Source organism: Dermacentor variabilis, chromosome 9 (assembly GCF_050947875.1).
Source record: "Dermacentor variabilis isolate Ectoservices chromosome 9, ASM5094787v1, whole genome shotgun sequence".
NCBI classification, from domain to species: domain Eukaryota; kingdom Metazoa; phylum Arthropoda; class Arachnida; order Ixodida; family Ixodidae; genus Dermacentor; species Dermacentor variabilis.
Genome location: NC_134576.1, coordinates 145,075,328 through 145,096,805, shown reverse-complemented (window position 1 = coordinate 145,096,805; position 21,478 = coordinate 145,075,328). Strand labels below are relative to the sequence as shown.

The 21,478-nt window shown below is 47.1% G+C and overlaps 4 protein-coding genes across 11 annotated transcripts in view; 2 read left to right on the top strand and 2 right to left on the bottom strand.

The window, feature by feature from the left end:
- The window catches only part of LOC142557740 (dystrobrevin alpha-like), a 70,978-nt gene extending 70,412 nt beyond the window's left edge, over window positions 1-566 (top strand). For all 6 annotated transcript variants that reach the window (XM_075669804.1, XM_075669800.1, XM_075669801.1 and 3 more), the window contains one exon: window positions 398-566. In XM_075669804.1, the coding sequence (XP_075525919.1) occupies window positions 398-523 (126 nt within the window). In that variant the 3' untranslated portion in view covers window positions 524-566. The remainder of the gene's footprint in view (window positions 1-397) is intronic.
- Window positions 117-2,771, bottom strand: LOC142557743 (coiled-coil-helix-coiled-coil-helix domain-containing protein 7). 3 transcript variants are annotated; one of them, XM_075669813.1, is made up of 4 exons: window positions 2,541-2,771; window positions 1,556-1,639; window positions 1,350-1,448; window positions 117-710 (listed from the first exon to the last, which is right to left on the bottom strand). In XM_075669813.1, the coding sequence occupies exons 1-4, from the start codon at window positions 2,616-2,618 to the stop codon at window positions 591-593; spliced, it is 381 nt and encodes a 126-aa protein (XP_075525928.1). In that variant the 5' UTR covers window positions 2,619-2,771; the 3' UTR covers window positions 117-590. The 3 variants fall into 3 exon arrangements, with proteins under 3 accessions (XP_075525928.1, XP_075525927.1, XP_075525929.1); XM_075669812.1 differs by having other exon boundaries at window positions 117-681; XM_075669814.1 differs by lacking the exon at window positions 2,541-2,771 and adding an exon at window positions 1,763-2,497 and having other exon boundaries at window positions 117-681.
- On the top strand, window positions 2,028-15,051 carry LOC142557741 (zinc finger protein PLAGL2-like). Its single transcript, XM_075669807.1, has 2 exons — window positions 2,028-2,079; window positions 8,076-15,051. The coding sequence occupies exon 2, from the start codon at window positions 8,099-8,101 to the stop codon at window positions 8,897-8,899; it is 801 nt and encodes a 266-aa protein (XP_075525922.1). The 5' UTR covers window positions 2,028-2,079; window positions 8,076-8,098; the 3' UTR covers window positions 8,900-15,051.
- On the bottom strand, window positions 15,036-21,382 carry RpS29 (ribosomal protein S29). Its single transcript, XM_075669815.1, has 3 exons — window positions 21,223-21,382; window positions 20,573-20,672; window positions 15,036-15,153 (listed from the first exon to the last, which is right to left on the bottom strand). The coding sequence occupies exons 1-3, from the start codon at window positions 21,282-21,284 to the stop codon at window positions 15,145-15,147; spliced, it is 171 nt and encodes a 56-aa protein (XP_075525930.1). The 5' UTR covers window positions 21,285-21,382; the 3' UTR covers window positions 15,036-15,144.
- Between the last annotated feature and the right edge of the window lie 96 nt (window positions 21,383-21,478).

Genomic DNA, 21,478 nt, shown 5'->3' with positions numbered 1-21,478 from the left:
TGGTAAGAGCCATCTAGCAGCGGCCTTTATACGGGACCGAACCAAAAGTTTGGTCCCATGCAAGGGCCGCACCTTAGTCAAAATTGTGACAAAAAAGTATCACCCTTACACGAGTCTATATGGTACAAGTTGTGTGGCTTGTTCACTCTTTATTGAAGGACTAGACCATACGGCTTGCTTATCATTTTGCCGAATTTATTGAATTTTCATAGCCCTACCCATTTGAAGGTTATCTACAGTAAGCTTAATACAGCAATATCGTCAGTGCACCCTGCAGCTTTCAGTATGTCGATTAATGACCTTGGCCCTCTGAGCCAAGGTCGTTCTGCTTGGTGCTTCTGTTGCAACACAGCTTAAGCACCGTCCAGCCATTGCAAGACAGTTGCCATGCCTGCAGGAGCTGTCGCCCAGCTGCCTCCAGCCAGGAACCACCGATGATGACAGCTACGTTCGCACTGAAGATGAGGAGGAGGCGGCCAACACCGACTGGGAGGAGACTGTGCACCGATGGGTCAACCGCTAGTTAGCCAAAAAAATAAACAGCTAGCTGCTTGGCTGTCCACTGATCCGTCGTCTCTGTGCTTGTTGCTTTAGGTACTCCTGCTTGATGGTTTCGCGTTCCTCGGGAGGCGGCATTGCAGGATGTATGTTTTTCTTTCTTCTGTCCTTGGAAATGGCCAGCTGAAAACACCCACAATCTGCTGGTGTTTCTTTATACACGATGAAAAGGAAAAATAGAGCACTTTCACTTCACTTTGATGTGCTAGCCAGTCACTGATGGGTGTCATTTCTAATTATATATCTATAGGGCTTCACAATCTGTGCTAACAGCTCTTTTTTTGTATGATGCATGTGCAAAAGAGCCACTATAAATTCGTTTGTCTCCAAGCTAGATCGTCTGTCATCGTGGCAGCCATGCTGGCAAATCGCAAGTGTGAGAAAAATATTTAATAACTTAGATCATTTCATTCCTAGCTTAACTCCAACGGCACAACGTTGCAACCTGCAAGCTGTCAATTGGCAACAGCTGGCTGTCCGCAAAGACCTAACGTGCTGTATATCAGCCACGGAGATGTAAAAAAAAAAAAAAGTTGCATGAAAGAGATGCGAGCACTGCAGGCTATTAATAAAAAGTTGCACCCTGCATTTTCAATGTGCTGCCTAAAGATTATGAGAGACAAGGCCAGCGATGTAAAATCGGGTTTTTCAACAAGTCCTAGTAGTGCATTTGTGACGAATTTTCAACAAAGACAAGGAAACGAGTACTCTCACGCAGAGCTATTTTGTATCTCAGTTCAGCATGAGCGTTCTGCGTATGCGGCCCGCGATAAGGAAAAGACAAAGCCTACCCAAAAGCCTTTGCAGGCTTTGAAGTTATCGAAGTAGTGCTGACATTTGTCATAGTCGTAACCGTTGTCCTCTAGGCACTTCATACTCAATTTCTGTTCCTGCAATTGCAAAGGCAACGCAAATCAAAATGCGACAACGGAATCGGCTGGTCATCCATCTGTTAAGACATCTGTTTAACAACCCGGCAGTTTTTCAGGTTGCTCACCTTATAACACGGATTCTTATTCCTCAGTTCGGTTGCATTCTCCAAGGACTGCGTCCTCATCGACGTTTGGCTCATCACTCCGCGCTGCACGGGTGACACCGCATGAAAATTATTACCGTAACTTATGCTCGGCAGGATCAGCTTTGTGCTCAAGGCGAAGGGCGCCAGACCCGGTTTCTCCCAACTTAGCCACACACTGCACCTTACCTAGAGTTTCGTAGAAATTAGGCAAACTACTCTGCCCGGCACATTTAGCATACATTTAGGGGACTATCACGACAGCGCCATTTTTGTCCGCGTGGCGCCTGTGGCGACCCCTTCAAACAAAATTTTAGTCGCACACTTAATTCGTGTGTCTTGTGCAGCGATAATAAAATAAACTGCGAAAACAATTTTGAGGCACGAAAAATATTCGTAGCAGCGAGCTAAACAGCGTGAATAAAATGTTACGAGCACTGTAGCTGCAGCGTGCACTGCGCTCTGCTGCTCACCCAACGTTTTCAAGGGCAGTGGCTCCACGTTTGGTGCGTACAATTAAACTTCATAAGCTTGTCACTAACATCAGTGTGCACGTACGAGCTTTCGACGACGAGCGTAGTGTAACGACTATCCGTCAGCGGTCATTATGAACGCTGTACGATGCAATTGTTTTTCCACAGTAGCAGAAGTTAGGGCTACACCGCAGCCTGCATGCGCATGACGGTAATGATTTCTGACGGAGCATGGCTGCTTGATTGGTATCGTATTTTAACAACGCTGAGAAAAACCTCCAATTCCTTGATTATCGTGTATTCCGTCATACCGTGATGCTCGCGAGTCCCGCGGGCTATTCGCACGTGTCTGTGCCTGCAGGACCCACGCTTGCGGCTGCTGCAGGCCGTTTCGCGCTCACGGCGTGTGCCAATCGCAGTCCACTTGATAATACAAATGGTGTTTAGGAATCGCTCCAGCTGACCAGTACTGGCTACCACAAGGGCGAACTTACGGAAATAACTTGTAGGGGCGAGGTGTTTAACCCGTTGAACACCGATCCGCGTGGGTTCACAACTGACAATCTGCACATTATCTGCTCCGACAAAGCGACAATAAGTGCTTTCGGCAGGTTTTGGGCTTAAGGCGCTCCGCACTTGCGCCCGCGATTATGCCGGCAAACCCGCGCACATGTCGGAATGCAGATTTAGGGCATGGCCTACTTAACACTTTAGACACCAAATCTTTGTGCTTGGCTTCGGCTCGCCGGAAGTCGCTACTTTCACCGGATGTAACCAATCAACGCCTCCTCTAGAAAGATGCCTGCGGCGTCGCTCGCTTACCCATTGTAGCGTAGCCGTCGCGCCTTGAGTTGCGGTCGGTTGTAGATGGCGCCACCTACTTCCCTATCTCCGCCAAGGGGGCTGGGGCGGTGTGGTGTCGCGGCGCGCGGCGGTAGCGCCGGCGGCGGCGGCTGCTTGGAAAGCGCGGCGGCACAGGGGGACATCGCAACACATCTGTTCACTTGTACTTGAATAAACTGGTTGTGCTCTGGCGACTTTCGGCGAAATTTTAGTTTCTTGCAGTTATCGCAGTTGCTTCGCTCAGTCTAAGTAGCCTTCACGAGTAACGTAACAAGAAGCCCGCAGCAGTTCGTTTCACACGTACACGCTCTCATCCTTGCATGTCGCTTCGAGCAGCATTATTAGTCTCACGTAATTCTGCTGAAAATTGTGGTGTGCTCAAGGCAGGTTCAACGACAACATGAAAGCGATTCACTTGAACTTGGTGTGTGCGTAATGAAGGGTCCATCTTCTTCTTTCTGGGGTTTTACGTGCCATAACCAGTTCTGATTATGAGGCACGCCGTAGCTATAGTGGAGGGCTCCGGATTAGTTTTGACCACCTGGGGTTCTTTAACGTGTACTACAACGCAAGCACACGGACCTTTTTTTCATATCGTCTCCATTGAAATGCGGCCGCCGCGGTCACGTTCCCTTAATTACAGTTTAAGCACCTTGCGGGACAGAGGTTTGCGGTCAAGGAACTTAACAACCGCATTTCTGTCGCTAGCGCTGACGGCATAGTTTGTGAACAGCGGCTTCATGAACTTCTTACTGATGAGTTGCAGGAGAACCTTGCGATGGTCGCTGTCTGTGTTGCCACAGCTGAGAACATTAAGTTCCATGAGCGCTGCCACACTTCTCCCAACGCAAACTTCCAAGGGCTTTGTGAAATGTTTTCTGTGGGGAAGCACGTGGTCTACAAGCTTCCGAAGACCAATCAACAGCTTTGCGAGTTCCTGGCTCGGGTAGAAGAGCCCGCCCCGATCTTGGTGGGCAATGAGGCCAAGGAGAGGTGTGTTGCCTTTCTGACCCTGCAATAGGGCGATACAGTTCGAGCAGACAATGCTTTCACTTGCAGCTCTCACTATGAAGCCTCCAACCATGGCGACGCTGGCTTCGTCCGGACCTGTTATGCGTGGTGTCAACGTTGTGAGGTGGTTCTTTAAGTCATTCACTGCCTCGTCGAGAAACTTGTTACCGGTGGCAGGCATGGTGGGGCTGTGTTGAATTGGAAGCAGCTGCCTTGCGACGAATGGTGTCGAGCTCTGAACGTTGCTCTGGTCGGAGGCAGCAACGATGCCTGTCTTCAGCATTTTTTCCAGCCCGCATATCGCGCTATTCACGTCAAGTATATCGTTGCTACCGGAACTTCGGCGCAGAAAGCCAAACATGGATTCTATCGGGTCACTCGACATTTTGCGTGTGAACACAAACCGGAACTTCTTCACAGTCAGCAAGTGGCGAATGCACTGCACATTTGAAGTGGTCGCAAAGACAAGAGCGTGGTATGTTTCCTTGCTTAAAAAGCTGCCAGCTGCACTTTCCTTCCTGAGGTCTTCGATGTAAGCAAGAAAAACAGTCTCGAGCCACTCTAATCTAGGATCATCAGCATCCGTAAACTGGCGGGCGTCGGCGTTGTTGCAGTGGATGTGTTGTTGGCAGTTGCTGATGTCCATTATTGTAAACCACCTCTGTATCATTTGCATGAATTCAATTGTGGGTCCTGCTGAAGCGAAGTCCAGATCACATGTGTGACCGGCCTGATCTTTGAGGTAGCAAAGTGCGGCAGTTACGGGAACTGAAAACAACTGAACCGCTGACCTGACGTTCATTTTTTCGATGTTTGTTGGATACAGCTAGGTGTTTTCTGGTCAGGAACCTTACTGGCCTCACTGTCGAGTTTTTCTGCATTTTGTACAGACTTTTCACATACCTTGATGTGATCTGCTTTTCTTTGCCGAAGTCCTTCGCCAGAAACTGTGACCTCACGTTTTTGATGATATGGCTTTGATGGAAAGAAAGAAAAATATTCTTTGAGGGATCGGCAGGGTGCGACGCCTGTATGCTGGCCTTGCCTCCGCACAGAATATCCATTGCTGCTACATTCACCTTGTGGTTGTCGGTCACCAGCCGGACGATGTCGAATCCTATATCGGTCGTCTTTTTGAGCACGTGGCGTACAACTACCGCCAGCTGCTCTCCCGTGCAGCCTTTGGTAAAAAAATACCCTACATGTATCTTAAACCTCGCGTGCAGTCCACACAGTAAAAAGCACAAAAGAGAGTTGGCTAGGACTTCGTCTTTTGAGCTGGGAACAATATCTTGGAGTTCAGGGCCCATGTCAGCATCGCCTACAAATGCATCTCGTTGCTTGTTGTAAATCAGTTTCTCTCGAATCCTCATCTCGTCTACCACGAGACCGCACACCTTGGACTGAGGTGTGTGCAGATTTTGAAGTTCTGCTTCCAGGCGGCAACGTACCAGGTCGTTAAACCCGACTTCTCCGGCGACTGTTCCAATATATTTCTGTAGAGTGCTTCGACATGGTAGTCGGAGGAGCCCCTCAGATCTGATGTGTTGGTAGGCCTTTGTCGACAGGTGTCGAATAACGATGCAGTGTCTGATGATGATTTCAGACCACTGTGGTTTCTTCTTCTTGTAATTCTTAACTTGGTCTCGGAGCAGCACTGCTTTCGCACTTCCGTCTTCTTCATCGGCCGCAACTTCTAAAAATGCACTCACTCAGCAGCTTTCCTTAAGCTTCTGCAGCTCTTGCTTGTACACGTCCACTGTTCTGCTTAGTCTATCAATTTTCACTCTCAGGGCGCGTTCTTTTTGTCGCCATCGCTTTCGCTGGACGAAAAAAGCTGAAGAATGCGGTGTTGGCGCTGTCTGTGTGGCGAATGACCGTTCAGCATTGGCTTTTGTTTTTCGTTTCTTGTTCCTGAAAGCTGTGGCAACAATTGTGACCTATTCGCTATTTTCTGCAGGCTCATGCGATGCGCCGATCGGTGCAATCGCGCCATGTTCAAAGCCGAGTGCGCTGCTTCTACCATCTGGGAATTGCCCGCTGGTTTGTCCAGCAGCACTTGGTGATGTCGCCAGCTTAGCAGGTTGTTCAGTTGAAGGTGCTGCGACCACATCTTCCCTGCTTTCTGTGATCACATCTTCGTGTTGCTCACCTCCTCATTGACACGCAAGGCACACTTGGCGAAGGCTCACGCTTGCGTTTTCCGGTTCCTCGATCCTCGGGTTTCGCCGGAGCGCCGCATTTCTCCGTGCGCGGCGTCCGGGCACTGAACACACTGGGCACTGCGCCTGGCTTCAGTAGACGTCGCTTGCAGTCGTCTCGGAAATCAGATGGCTTGAAGTGCAGGCTGCACACAACAGTGTAATCAGATGTTGTGTTAGGTACCGAAACCTCTCGCGCTATTGCAGTCATCCATCGCTGCCGCGTAGCACTGTCGGATGGTAGCTCATGTAAGGACACTCCGGGCTCCTTTCGTCGTTCGCTTGAGGTGCAGCGTGGGACGCAGCAATAGCGCATCGCGCTTTACGAAACACACAGAACAAATAAAACTCGTGCTGAAGTGCGAAAAAAACGAAAAGAACGAAGCAGTTGCAACTTGCAAGCAGCGAGCGGCGGCAGTCAGGCAGATATACGTGTTAAGCAGTTCTTCTGCTAGTAGATCTGCCAACACAATTTTAATAAAAGATTTAAACTTCATTAGATAAGTACTTATCAAAGACCCAAATCACTTTATTTGGGCCTTTTTACCTTAAGCATTGTGCGCTTTTGTTTTCGTCTGCGTAAACAGTCGAAAACATGTGGAAGGCGTCGTCTGCCGTCGAGACGTCGTCTGCTACGGCGCGCGCTCACGGCCGCGCTGCCATGCGCTGATGTGCGCATGTGTTGCAAGCGACCACCGCAAATATCGCTAGCTACTACCTCAAGTGGAAAGGAGGAAAAGGGGAAAGGTAAGGGCAGCAGGTTCTCGGCGCACGCGGCAGGCATCTTTTTAAAGGAGGCGTTGAACCAATGTAGCGAGCACTGACGGGATCACAGGTAGCGCGCATGCGCAGTGCGTGGCATCAAATTAGAACTAATGGTCGACGGCGCTCGTTTTCTGACGTTTTCAGAGTTTCTTGCTGTATTGTTAGTGTGCGACTTAGCGTCTGCGCATGCTGTGTGGTCTTCAGTCAGTGGATTGTCGCTGACAAGCAGTTCTCCTTTCGTAACTTTTTCCTAACGGGCTGTGCAGTGGCGTAGCTAGGTCGTCTGGCACCCGGGGCCCATAGGTCTTCTGTCACCCCCCCCCCCCGGGTGTAGCCGGCGGAAAGAGGGGTGTCTTCAGACGTATATGACACCCCCCCCCCCCCCCCCCCCAACTGGCCCCTTGCACCCGGGGCCCACGGCCCCCCCTGTTGCTACGTTACTGGGGCTGTGGATTCGCCGCATGAACCCCCCCCTTCCCCTCCCCCCATGCCGCACTCGAGGAAAGCCGCGCAAATTTTGAACGAATACCGCTGTAACAACGAGTCGCTCTCTATATTTATACGTTCCATCTTTGCCGCGATGAGTTACTAGTTTGCAATTTGTCGCGGAAGGCTGAAGTTTTCGCCCTGGATTAAAACTGGCTAGAAATGACAGGTCAAAGGAATGGAATCCGTGACAAGGATTACACTCCACCTGTAACGCTGTCCGTGCCAAATACAGGACTCCGCATTGCTCCCTGGGGTTTTGATCATGAAACGCCCTTCCATCATATTGTACTCCATGTGTAGCCCTTTAAAGCCTTCAGCAACATTATAATACTCTACAAGTAGATCGAGAACATGCGCAGGACGGCTTGTCTAATTGCCTGAAATACGTAAAGGCCCGTTTTCGAGCCATTGACCTTCACAATGAGCGCCGAGATGACAGGTCGTGCAAATTATAATCGCATCGTGAAATTAGCTCATAAGATCTGTGAGAATTATGTTCTTTCTGCGGGGGCGCACACTAATCGACGCGAGAATAGAAGTGCGCTCCTGTAGTCGTTGCCCTTTATGTCGTATGTAAGTTTAGACACCATAATTCTGTAGATAAGCAGCCGCTTTGAGTTTCAAGTTATGCAGGAGGGCCGATAAAGACGTTTTTGGGAGAACGTAAAGATAGCTCTACATGCGTTGTCGGACAGCTCAAAGCCTTCTGTCATCCAGCAGGAGGCTTCCCCGCCGACGATGGCATGAGGCACGAGAGCTGGCCGGCGGGCGGTGGCCGCCAGTACCGCTGCCCGACGGCGGGCTGCGGCCGCCTCTTCAGCTCCAAGTTCAAGCTGCTGCGGCACGCGCTGATCCACGGCGGCGAGCGGCCCTTCCAGTGCCCCTCGTGCGAGCGCCGCTTCCACCGCAAGGACCACCTCAAGACGCACCAGCAGGTGCACGACCCCAACAAGGCGCTGCACACGTGCGCGCTGTGCGGCAAAAAGTACAGCTCGGCGCTCTCGTTCCGCAAGCACTCGGCACTGCACGCGGCCGAGGCCGGCGACCCGGTCTGCCGGCTGTGTGGCGCGGCGTTCGCGCGCCGCGAGGACGTCCTGCTGCACCTCAAGGTGCACTCGGGCGCCTCGTCGCGGCTCGTCAAGCCACCCACCGAGCGCCGCTTCAAGTGTGACCGCTGCGAGCGCTCTTTCTTCACGCGCAAGGACGTCAAGCGTCACCTGGTGGTGCATACGGGCCAGCGCAACTTCCAGTGCCAGTTCTGCCCGCAGAAGTTTGGCCGCAAGGACCACCTGGTCCGCCACACCAAGAAGACGCACCACGGCCAGGTGGCTGCTGCCCCCTGGACGACAACCTTCGTGCCTTCTTCGACTAGCGTCGTCTCGGCAGCCACTCTGACCGAGGAGCAGCCGCCGTCGCATCACCACCGCCCACCTCCGCCACAAGCCAATTCGACCCTCTTGCTAACGGCAGGTTACTGTGGCGGGCCTAGTGTTATTGCGGCCCCACCACCCCCACTGCCGCACTTTAGCCAGGCCTTCCAGTAGAGCCTTTCCTCAGTTGTCTGCTCTGAAAAGCTTTGACAACAGCTGCCTGGTGCTATTCTTTTTGCCAGTGATAAGCCAGGCATCCCAGTAGACAAGCAACCCCCTCCACCTTTTTTTCTTTTCATTTATGTTGTTGCACTGAAATCCCCCACTAGCCTTGCTTCCAATATGGGCTGGTCATTTTGGCTGCAAAACAAAACCCTGCTGCATCAAAGCAGCGGTACTCAGTAGCATCATCAAACACATGCCCAGATGGCAGGCCATGACGTATGTTTAGACATTTTCTTGTCATTCACAGTAGTAAAAATAAATGGCAACTGCAGTTCAGTGGGTTCCAGAAGCTAGTTCAGCACCCAATTTTTTCTGTGTCTTGCTACACCTGGTAAATTAATTGGCATGTAGAGTAATTTCTAAATATGACCCAATAGTGACATTGGGTCCAATAGCAAGAGAGTTGCATCTTGTCTTGCCAATGTTAAGACTGGGCTCAAATTGTTTCAGGCCGTGAGCTCTGGTTATATGTGCCTTAAATCTCCTCACTTTATGGTATCCAGTCCCTCAGCAATGCTGATTAAAGTCACAACTGTACTGTGCCAGTGTTTGTTCTGGAAGATGTGTCCTTGCACATTTGTGAAACAAAGTCGTCCACTTATTGTAAGGCCTGTGATGATGGTGCAAGAGACATAGCAGAACTTCTAGATCTCTTTAGCCTTGCTTAGTGTAACTAATCCTTTCCATACTGCAATAACTGTGCCAAGTGAAACATAAAGCACCAAGATCAAGGCACATATGTGAATGCGCAAGTATTTTGTTTGTGTGTGCACTCTCCTTTCTTTTATAAAGTTCTGCTTACTGCAGTTATTAGAATATCATAACAATTAATGTCATTTATTGCACAGACCCTGTTATTAAGATGTAGGTGTGCCACACATAAAGCGACCAGCATCTATGTCGTGGAAGCTTCACCCCCATCCTAATATACTTCAGTTGCAATGCTCAGATCTGGTCACGTTACTTCAGGCTGTCTTTCAAGAATGAGAATTGGGAATACAAATACTCACACTCCTACATTGTGAGCTCATGCTTGCTTAGTATAGCATTCCAAGCAATTCTTGCTGGAGTCAAGTGCCAATCACATGACAGGTATAGGAGTAAAGGACATTAGGAACTTGGGAGTCTGGTGCCTAAAGGTGGTTCGGAATACCAGTGCTCAGTTGTCATTGCCTTTCAGTATGTGTAAATCTAGCAGGCCATCTGTTTTCGTGCACTTAATGTGCTGCTACCTCAAGATGGTGTTGAGTGCCACAGGAGTGTTCTTTTTTTTCGTACTCCTGTTGGTGGTAACACAGTTTTGTGTGTACCTGAATATACCGGTGAGAGTCGAGTCAACATTGGCCCACGGAAGCCTTGAAAAAGGGAGGGAAGTTTAATTTGTGCATGCTGAAACATCAGCAGCTTGCATGGCATTCAGGCACCACCACGTGTTCAGATTGCGTACCTGTTTTACTCTGTAGCTCTTTTACACAAGTATTTTACAAGTCTTTTTATATAGCCATATATGTTGCCTTATACACACATGCATATTTTATGTTTACATGAGTGTTGACTACCTGCAGGGGAGATCTGCCTCTACTCCCGGTGAGATTGTGGTGTCCCCGTTTTCAAAACCAGTGATGTGTTCATTTTTGTGCCTTTTCTGCACCCTGTCTTAGCCAAGGAGGGCTTGCTTGTGCTCTGCTTGGGCGCCAAGGTTGCAATATATATATATATATTTATATATATACGGGTCTGAATCTTGTTGTACCTGCATTTATACCACTCATGCCATTGTTCTTGTTTCATAGCAAAGTGGTGTACCTCGTGCCTATTGTGTGGCTGTTGCTGTGCTCTCTGCATAAACGCCCATTTCTTTAGTACCTGACCATGCGAACTACAGTTGACTTGTGATAATTCAAACTGTTGGTAATGCAGTAGCCCAACTAATTTTACGTTTTTGTTGGCCTGCCACATTTTCAGCGCATTTTGCACCCTTCATGGCTTATCTTGTCCATAACAATAATTGTCATCTGTGTTGCGCACCGGGTATTTCCAGGCCATGAATGACATGCGCGTTATCAAACGAGAAGGGGGTTAACCGAGGGGCTCGATTTTTATTAGTCATATCATAAGAAGCCAACAAACACTGACACCAAGGACAACATAGGGGAAATTACTTGTGCTTAATAAATGAAATAAAGAAACGATAAATTATTGGAAATTAAAGTGGATGAAAAAGCAACTGGCCGCAGGTGGGACACGAACCCAGAACCTTCGTATTTCGCATGCGATGCTCTACCAATTGAGCTACCGCGGCGCCGTTTCCCCATCCACTTTCTTAGGTATTTATGTGCCCTAGTAGAAACCTGGGAGTGTTAGCCAGTGCCACCACTCACAGACCGTGGCGGCGGACGTAGAACGTCCTTTTTGCCACTGATGTCAAGAGAACATGATCTTTTTTGGGTGAAGGCAACTGGTCAATAAACTCACACATGCTACCTGAAGGCATCAATGTTGCCGGATTCAAGACCCTCGTTACATTAATTTATTGTTTCTTTATTTCACTAATTAAGCACAAATAATTTCCCCTACGTTGTCCTTGGTGTCAGTGTTTGTTGGCTTCTTATAATATGCGCATTATCAGCGTGACATAGCATTCTCTACAGGAAAGTTGCCAGCGCAGAATTTTCAAGAAAGAGAACGCAAGCAAGGCAGATGACGATTACTGTTGTGGGACAAGATAACCCTAAAAGGGTGCAAACTTTTTTTAAGAGTGTAGAATTCGAATTACACTTTCGGTGGCCGTCAGATTAAGTTCCTTGGCTTCATAGTGCTGAGCAGACTGGCCCAAAGCGGTGCCCATGAGCACATTCACTGTGCCCAAGGTTGGTGTGCGAGGATGCTGAAGGGCTGGGTATAATGCAGCAATTTGCTTTACGTGATTTCTTTCGCCTCTCATGACTGGCTGATCAAGCTCATATTATGTAGGCAGGGCACCACTCAAGTAGGAAAATAATTGGAATAGAATCGTTATATTATCCCAGCCTATGTCAGCCAGCACTGTAACAAAATGGTGTCCGCAAACCTGCAATGCACTCGGTGCTCTGATATCCAGTGATTCTGTTGTATGTATATCAATTTGCACATTATTTTTATCCTGAATGGCACTTTACTCATTCAGATAATGCTGACAAAAGATCTGTCCCCTAGTAGATTGAATTAATGCCAGTACAACTGTATCACGTAATTGCATACACCCGATGTTAGAAATATCTTTTGTACCTCACGAATGGACGTTACATGTATAAAGTTCATAAAAGTGTTGTAAGGAGTGAAGCATGTGATGAATTGCTCTTAATTTGATGCTAGGAACAGCCGACCTTTAGGCTAGTTGGTTGGACACATAGCACTCTTCCTTGTAATCATTTGATACATTTAGCTGTTGCAATAGTATTCGAATTTCAGGGGCGGGTTCAGGGAGTAACTCGGCTAACTAATGCAGATTTGACAAATTAGCTTGTTACATGCGCTGATGGATCTCAAAGGCTGCAAGAATCGAAGCTGCATCTCTGAGCAACGCTAGATGTTGATTTCATGTTACTGATTGCCATATCAGGAGCAAATGTTCAAAAACTTCTGACAAGCGAACGTGGGATCCTGAAAATTACAAATCTACGATGCAGTATAGGCAAAATAATTTTGATAAAACTTAGCAGACAGGACCTGCAAAGTGTTCAGATTAGAATATTTAGCTATTACCTCTACGGGCACCTTCTGTGTTTGCCAAAAGACATTGCAGCAAAGGAACGTTCCTGAAAAGGCGTATCGGAATAGTTGCTTACTAGTGTACTTGACGTCGTGCGACTATTTCAGTGTCACTGTACTCTGAGATGTCAACATGCGAAGTGCAGCATTTTATTTAAAGTGGCACTAAAGAGTGCAATGACGGTTGTCTTTGCATAAGGGGAGCACATAGTAGTCTAGCCTGGTGTAGCACCTATTTAAAGCTACGCGAATTATGTGAAATTGAATCGCAAGGGAAGGCTAAACCTTGCTTCTCAAGTTGGAGCAATAGTCTTCATGAATTAATTTAATGCCTAGGCCTCGGAGCCATGTGTAAATTTGATTTCTCATTTAATTTTTCCCTTTCTTGGTTTTCACATTCTTTGCTCATTGCATTGCCACTCATGGCAGCTGGTCTATTTGCACTTCAATGCACAACCCTTTAGGGTTCATCAAAATTTGGATTCTCAATACAAGTCTCAGAAAAGTACATATTTTGCCAAAACACAGACCTGAAAGGTTGAGAGTGTGATTATTGTTTATTGTTCAATATGTTACACATTGACTGAAAGTTGTTATGCGACTGCTCATATTTTGTTTCAAAAAGAAAAAAATCTTGCAGTGTGTGATAGAAGACAGTGGCATTATGCAGACTTATAGCTATGAATTTATTCATGAATGGTCGTTTTTATATGCATTCACAACTTATGGGTGTGTGGGCATTTCTGCTAATGTTTTTTCCCTGCTTTACCCTCTGGAACAGTCTGCTTAATTTAGCAAATTGCAATAGCCTGCAAATCTGCCTGGCACCAATTCCACTGCAAAGCTAAAATGTACATGATAAACCCTGAAATCAAGTTACATACCAGGAGGCCAACACACTAAAAGTGTTTCTTAGTTTGTTGCTGAACAAAATACTTTTTCTTCACAAACTTGGGTAGGGACACATGACTGACAGAAGTTTTCTGGGGTCACAAACCAGCACAGAACAATCGGAAGAGTATATTTGGGATGCATATAAAAGCTTCCTTACATGAATAAACCCAGGTTTGGTGGTTACGCCTCACCTTGTTGGTCAGTTGGGTTTTGTTGCATATTTAACTACCTTTATCGACACAGGTTAGTGCGTTTAGATGTTCTGTGAAGTTCAAATCTTGATGTGCTTATATAACACAAGCTGTGCACTTAGTAAAAAAACTCATTATGTTCTGTATACAAATTGCTCGTCTCTGTCAACCACCGCCTTTGCAGCATTGTGTTTGTCCAATCATTTAACCAAAGATCACACAACGGCATAATTCATTTCTTTTGAAGTAGAAGTCCCTTTCTTTTTTCATGCCCAAAAGACAAGCTGGAAATATATTTTTACAGTTGAAAGCAACTGTGTTAGAAAATTCAAACAAGGGGCCACATATTTGCTTTTCTGACATTTTGCATATTGGCCAGTCATGCAGTAAATGACCACACTTTGATGTGTGCAATGAAGCGACAAGAAAACTGAGCACGACTTGAAATCTGGTCTAAAAGCATCACATGAATGTGCAATTCTCAAGTATATGGGGTGAAGTAATGGGTATTCTTAGGGAATGAACAGCACCTTAACTTGATCTGCAAATGCTCACTTTGTTGGCCATCTTTCAGTTAGCTGTACCATTTCTCTAGATACACATCAATGCATGGACTTTAAAAGACAGGGCACACAATCAAAGCTACTTGAACTACGCAAGGCACTGTCTTGCAGTGAAGTTAAATGGAATGGCTAAACTTAATCTAGCAAGAAACTCTCGGATTGTCAGATGCACTGTTGAAAAGCAATTAAGTTCATGCATTCCTGTAACTTCCAAGCACATCAATGCAATTGCATTCGAAGCCAACTTGTTACATGCATTTGTAACCTGCATGCTATTCATTGTTTGCATACTGCTGCTAGGACTGTTGCACACATTGAGACAGCATTTGCTACTATTGAGTTCCAAGAGCCCAGTGTTCACAACAGTGATGTGAGAGAAGTTTCTCAATGTATTGTGCATGACAACGTATTTCACTTGGAAGGGGTTAGTGTGCAGCAAGACTTAACTGATCTAACAAAGAAACCCCTTGCAGTGTGCAGGACCATTTCCAGTGGCCCTCCTTGGCTGGTTGCAGATGTACCTGAGCCCTTGTATAGAAAGAGGGCACCCCCCCCCCTAGTCACCCCCAGACAACTGCCACAAGTGGCAGCTGGGGCTGGCCATAAAGCATGCTCATCACAAGTGCCTTCCTATTTTGCCCGTACCTTGTGTAGTCCCGGTGTGTCATGTTCTTTTTTTATACAATAAACATACTCCCATCAACCAGGCTCTGAAACAATTTTTTTGGGCCCAGGGCTGCCTCAGGCAGGCTGGTGGTTTATTCAATTATCATCCCATGATTGCCACCTCCAGAGTTCAGTCCAGCTGAAAGATAAAAGAAAAATTACTAAGTGTTCATTCAGCATGCATGTGCACGTTGGGCTGCTGGGTTTTAAGTTATGCAAACAGTAAAACTCGTGCAACGAGAGAGCAACACTGTTCCGCGACTGCTTATTTATTAAAGGAACAAGCAGCAGGCACGGCCACTTCATCGCTGCTTTCCAAGACATCGGCATAAGCTGAAAGTAACTCTTATGCTGGAAGGTTGAAGCATTCACAATGATAGCAAGGTTTAGTGCTGGGCTTGCACTCCTCGGATGGTGTTCGAACTATACAAGAGTACATGTTGGCGCAAAGCAGAGCACGAGGTACGGTCTTGGTCAAAAGTTCAGTAGCCGCAATAACCGTGCCCGAGGCAGCCACGCTCCAGTGCGATCAACAGCGCTCGCTGGTTGCGGGAATAAAACAGAGCGAGAAGGAATATTGTTCTCGCTGCTATGCTGTGGTGCGGCAACTAATGAGCGGTTCCGCATGCCCTTTTGCAAGTCTTGCCTTCACTGAGGGCGCTCTGCAAGTTGGAGGGCTCTCGACAGAGCGCTTCAAAGCTTTTTCGCGCCAATTGTGTCGCCTCGCCCAGCCCACATCTTTTGTTTGGCTTTTATGCATGAAATGTTTTCAGCTTGAAAAATCTGAAAGCTACTTCATAGCACGCAGTGATATCGACTTCGAAATCTTTGGTCTGTGGTTGGGGAAACGCTGAGGTTGGTTTCCCTTAGAACTGCTATCATATTTTAAACCTGACTATCTCTCCAAAACACCCCGGTCATGCGGTTAAGCTTTGCGCAACCAAGCAGTAGGCTATGCAGCATCACGGCATCACCTTGGCAGCAGCTCTTGTCCAAGCCCATTAGCACGGTGGGAGCACGAAAGGTAAAAGCGCAGCTGAATGCCACACTAGGTGACTGGCCACGTTATAATCAGCGAGCGTACGACAGCGATAAAGTAAGAACACTGTTCCTTCTCGCTATTTTTTATCCCCGCAACCAGCGAGCCCCGTTAATGGCAACGCAGCGATAGCGGAGCATGGCCGCTGCAGTTTCGGAACTTTTGACCGAGACTGTACCTTCTGCCTGGCACCTACCAGGCATCTCAACACTGGCATGACGAGCTCTGCCAGTGGTGTTGCAGGCGTCGCACCACGATGGTGCAGAAAATGACACCAACGAGAAACTGTCAAATCAGTGAGGTGATAACATTAGCTTGATCACTGGTCAGACCAGAGCATTCACACAACATGAATGCAACACTCAGTTTCATATACAGCAGGCAAAGCTGCAACGGCTGGACAAACTTCTTTTGATCATTCATATCTGTAATCAAAATGTAGTGTGCCACATGAAAAAAAAAAAAAAAATGCTAGGTGTGTTGCCATGTAGTTCGATGTAAAATTATAGATGTGGGAGGAGAGGGGGGTCGTGAGCTTTAAAGTTCTCTTTATTTTTTAACCAAATTTGATAGTAGTTATGTTTGTTCCATTTAGTCTTCCGATTGTAAAGATGTAATCACCTCTTCTGTAATTTTTATTATTTCATGACAAGAAAATTCCTTTTGTTTTTAGAAGTGACAGATAACCACCACAGAAAAATAAATGGCATATAGATCAATTCGCAATGATGGAAGTGCTTTTATGATTGGGTCATTACTGTCTTATAATACAGTGAACTCCAGTATATTGAGCATGGCCATGCAGTGGTCACACGACAACTTTTACCTTTAAAACAATGTTCTTAGAACCTGCTCCCTGTCGTGTGTGCTCTTAACGTCTAGCTTCATGCTGCAAAAAGAACCATTCTATCCATTCTATTATATTGCAGTAAAAGAGCATCACAGGGGAAATTTAGTCTTTTGAGAAAATAAAGAAAACAAACAAACTAGCCTACAGTTTTAAAATTATCATGTTATGGTTGAACTATCAATATACAAGATAAGACACTTGGCAAATCAAGAGAGTAGATGCAGAATCCGAAAATGCAATATTGTAGATTATTTTTGGGTCAATATTTAGGCCTAAAGACCCCTGTCCCCTTTGAAGGACGCTAAAGGCAAATACTAAGTCGACATGGACTGTTTAAATACCATTTCAGAAATTTTGCAACACTTCGTTTCAAAAGGCTTAGTTTGAGAAAATTTCATCTGAAGGGTCCGAATACTTTTTTGCAATTCAAATCTCCCACCAGGCAACCGGGGAGTGGTGACGTTGCATATGCAGTCACCACCCTTTGCTGCTGACAACGAGTAGAACGGCGGTACAGTGTCTTGTGCAAAATGCAAACGCGGGGGCCGTGGACAAACCGAGCCAAGACAGAGTAATGGTGGATTTGCCGCTGCAGCTGCTTTTGGTTAAGTGGCATGGGACGCTCAGGCATCCCGCGGCATCACATGGAAGCAGAATTCTGATACCTGCAGCTTGTGCGATTTTCACGAGTCAGCAAAACCAGCTCAGTAGTACACGATAACAAAGCTACTGAAACGTGAAAGCATGGGTGGCACAGAGTTTAGCAAAATGAAAGCTTTCGACCGCCTGCGTCGTTGTCAAGGGTAATGTCAACAAGCTCTTTTTAGAAATGAATAAGAACTGGACAAGCAGCATTTTCTTTCCTCTTATAATGCAATACAGTCGCCGACCGTTTATTCGGACCTCACGGGGACTGCGAAAATGTCCGAATAAACAGGTGTCCGAAAAAGCAGATTAAGAAAAAAAAAAGAAATCCTTTATTTCCACGCACTTATTCGGGCTCGGCAGTACGCTTGGAAGAAATCGTGAATACGCCGTTGCACGCTGTTCCGTTTACGCGCAATCAGATAAGCCTGAATCTCTGAGAGGGTCGTACGGTCACTATTAGCGGCTGAAAGCACAGTCACTACTTGTACACGCTCCGCATGCGACGGCAGCGTAGCACATGGTGCTCAGAGTCATCGTCCGGCGGTGCAGCAGAAACCTGACGAATGATCTTGCCGTCGTCGAGTTCTGCGCATTTCAATACAGCAGTGTCAGCACCGATGAAACTGTCAAATGAGACGGTGTCCGGAATCGCAATGCAACCACTGCGCAGGTCCCGGCAGAACATTTTCGGCGTCAGTAGGGAGCACATCGGAAGGCGACAAGTTGCCTCCCGGCACCCGCTTGCCGGCATTCCCCAGCGCAGTTTGCGCGGGCACTGTCGGCGCCATTAGACCTTTGACGCGATGTTTACGTATGCCACGTTGGCTCACCGAAACCTCGACACAGCACACAAAGCAAACACCACCGTACCGACACCGGTCGCACAAACGAAAAAGCGGCCTGCTCACAGCGTCAGCGAAGAAACAAATCAGCTGCTGGATTGTCTTGACATGGCTTACTAAGCTGAAGCCGGAACTGCTGCAGAGTCACTCTATCTAACCAGGCAGAAGCGATGATGATGAGCGGGGATTTCCAGTAGCGCCACTTCGTGGGGCAGCAAGGAAGCTCCGTTCAAAACAAAAATGGCGTTCAGCAAGTTGAACCATGCACCGGCGGTCAGAGTCGGTGCATGGTGCTCTCGACCGACTCAAGGAGTGTCCGAAAAATCAGACGAGAGGTTGCAAGGTGTCCGAACTTTCGGCAGTTGTTATACATTGTGGTCTATGGGGAGAATGACGGTGCCACGAGGCTGACCGAATAATCGGGTATGTCCGAATTTTCGGAGTCCGGAAAATCGGTCGGCGACTGTAATATGATGTTTTCAATATGACTGGTCGAGCACTACGGACAGAACTTAAATGAGGAGTGCCTTCATCATATGGCAAGTACTTGAATGTTCCGGCGGAGTCTAATCGTGTCCTGCATTTACCACAATTTCTCAATTACTAAGACTATGTTCACAATGATATTGATGCCTTAGATGTTCTCCAGCACTAATATATCAATTTAGCTTGACTTAATATTTGCCTTAAGTGTCCCTTTATGTCTCGTACTTTACGTCGCAAAATATAGCGTAGCTTATGTCGGAGACCTTCACCTTTTTACCACCAAACGAACAGCGCAACATGTTTCCGTGACTAGTGGCCACAGCGCATCACTTGCGCTCGCGATCAAAACATAGAACGCAGCCTACTAGCAGCATTAATATGGATAAATAATGCGTTATTTGACATAAATTTGCACCCAGGACTAACAGTTCTATGCAATGTTGTTGAAAAATAAACATGTAGAGTGAGACTTCTATGACTGCACTACCTGCGTAGGTTTCACAGTGTTGCCAGCGATATATACCACATAATCCGCGCTTGCACCAATGGAAATGAATGCGACAGTAGCGCATTGCATTTTCTAGTGCATCACGGGTAATGTGATGTGCCAGCGTTTACATGTAGTGCATTGCCCCTGGTGCGATGGCGGTAGCACATGGTGTCGCACATCGAAGACGAAGCAGCTCTTCCAGACGTTTCCGGCTCCACGGCACAGCTTGGCAACACAGCAGATCCGCAGCAAATTCCATTTCCCATAATTTCTAATGCAATGCAATCGCATTTACATGCACTGTGAAAGTCTACTTACACGTCTCAATCCACCCCTGTCTGGCACATTAAACTATGCATTTGCCTAGCGCATTAGCCCCATTTACATAGATGCGATGTGCTAGTTGTCGCATTCATGTAAATGCTGTAATAGTAACGTGCATGTGCACAATGTTCATGTCAGCAGCTGAAGGCAGAATGCTGCCTTTAATCTGCCACCGATGTAATTGACTGTAGCTTTGATGGTGCATCCACTTGTTTTATTCTTGCGGTACTCTGCATCCCTGGTGACCCTCCTCTGCGTGCAAGCTGCACAGGCAGTCACCGGTACAACTGTGGCGCTGATGGCATTACTGTGCCTCGGGTATCATATGATTGCCATCACCAATAAAACGATGAAAGTGCACAAAGCATATTGACCTGTTGATCAGCTTGTATGTCATACCAGCTTATTTTTGTCACATCACTGAGAGGAACCTTTTACCCTATAGCTGAACTTAGTGAACACCAAAAATGATTTCTACTACGAAGTCACAGCGTGGCTCCGCAAAAGTATGTGCCAATCTTTGTAGAATGTTATAGAACAAGAAAGTTGCAGGTGTTGACCACGCCTGAAGAGAAATGTCCCTTTCATAGCCTACAGGGCACACCATGGCCACGGGTGATCAAAAAAACCTGTGCGGCCTCCTAACGGCACGTTTTATTTCGGTATTGTCGCCAAATCCCAAGTTACAAGATACACGGAAGTAAGTAACATACTTAGAATCCCGCGCCTACAAGTGTAATTTTGGTGTTAGGTCACACACGCCTAGCACCATTATTAAAAGCAGAATCCCATAATTTGCATGTTCTCAAAGTGTAATTTGCCTTTACTGGCTTGTACACAAAACGCAGGGTGCACTACGGAAAGTGTTTGGGCGCTTACCTTCTTAAATCCAATGTCAGCAGCGTATTGCCGGAAGCAACGGCGGCAGATGTTCAGACCGTACTTGCGGATGAGTCCATGGTGATTGGCACAGACTCGGCTGCACGAAGAAAGCCAAAATTACTGGCCGACCATATTAACATTTGCAAACCGGGTTACACTTTAAATGAGCGTATTACAACGCAGTAATGAGGTATGCGTGCTAACAATGGCGCTCGCGTCAAGCTCCGATTAAGATACCGGGTAAAACCATATATTTATATTATCCGTTTAAACAGTCGTCACCACTGCAGCTGAGGTTCTTCAGCCTTGGGCGAGAGCGCGAAGTACGAACCCTTAACACCTCGAATGCCAGGCCCAGGCCGCACGCGCTGGCCAGGAATGTCGAAGATCGAACGGACATCAAATAACTCCGTAATAGTACAATGTTACTCTGAGCTAACTGTTGTCAGGGAACACCTGTTCACTGATGTGGCGCGTTGTTATACCATCGCGGTGGCTTCGTTGCAGATACAGCCCAGGATCACACGTGGAAGTAACAGGCGCTAGGCTTAGTAACTGCCGGCATTTGAGACGTCCAGCAGGTCAAAGAACAAAATGTGCTAAAACCAACGTTTAACGAGAAGTACGTAGTGCATTTATACACTTACCAGTACCGAGAGCCAGGTCCGTACTTTCTGGGATGGGAATACCAGATGTTCTCGTGACCCATAGTCGCACGGCGTTTGCACAAGCACGCTTGCCAGCAAGAAAAAGGATGCAGCTCGCGCAAGATGGCACGCAAAAAGAACAAGCCTACAAGAGAAATGGAGCTACCTCACAGAACATGTTACATCGGTTGTTGCAATACAAGGTTGCAATAGGGTAGTACGTGGCGTCCTCTACAAATATATTATAAAAATATTA

Coding starts and splice junctions, on each gene's coding strand:
- LOC142557743 (XM_075669812.1), bottom strand. CDS start 2,618: ATGTGCAGATTGTCAGTTGTGAACCCACGCGGATCGGTGTTCAACGGG. Junction 1,640..2,540: donor CGCCCCTACAAGTTATTTCC/GTAAGTTCGCCC, acceptor TCACCCGTGCAG/CGCGGAGTGATGAGCCAAAC. Junction 1,449..1,555: donor ATAAGAATCCGTGTTATAAG/GTGAGCAACCTG, acceptor TTGCAATTGCAG/GAACAGAAATTGAGTATGAA.
- LOC142557741 (XM_075669807.1), top strand. CDS start 8,099: ATGAGGCACGAGAGCTGGCCGGCGGGCGGTGGCCGCCAGTACCGCTGC.
- RpS29 (XM_075669815.1), bottom strand. CDS start 21,284: ATGGGTCACGAGAACATCTGGTATTCCCATCCCAGAAAGTACGGACCT. Junction 20,673..21,222: donor GGACCTGGCTCTCGGTACTG/GTAAGTGTATAA, acceptor TTCTTCGTGCAG/CCGAGTCTGTGCCAATCACC.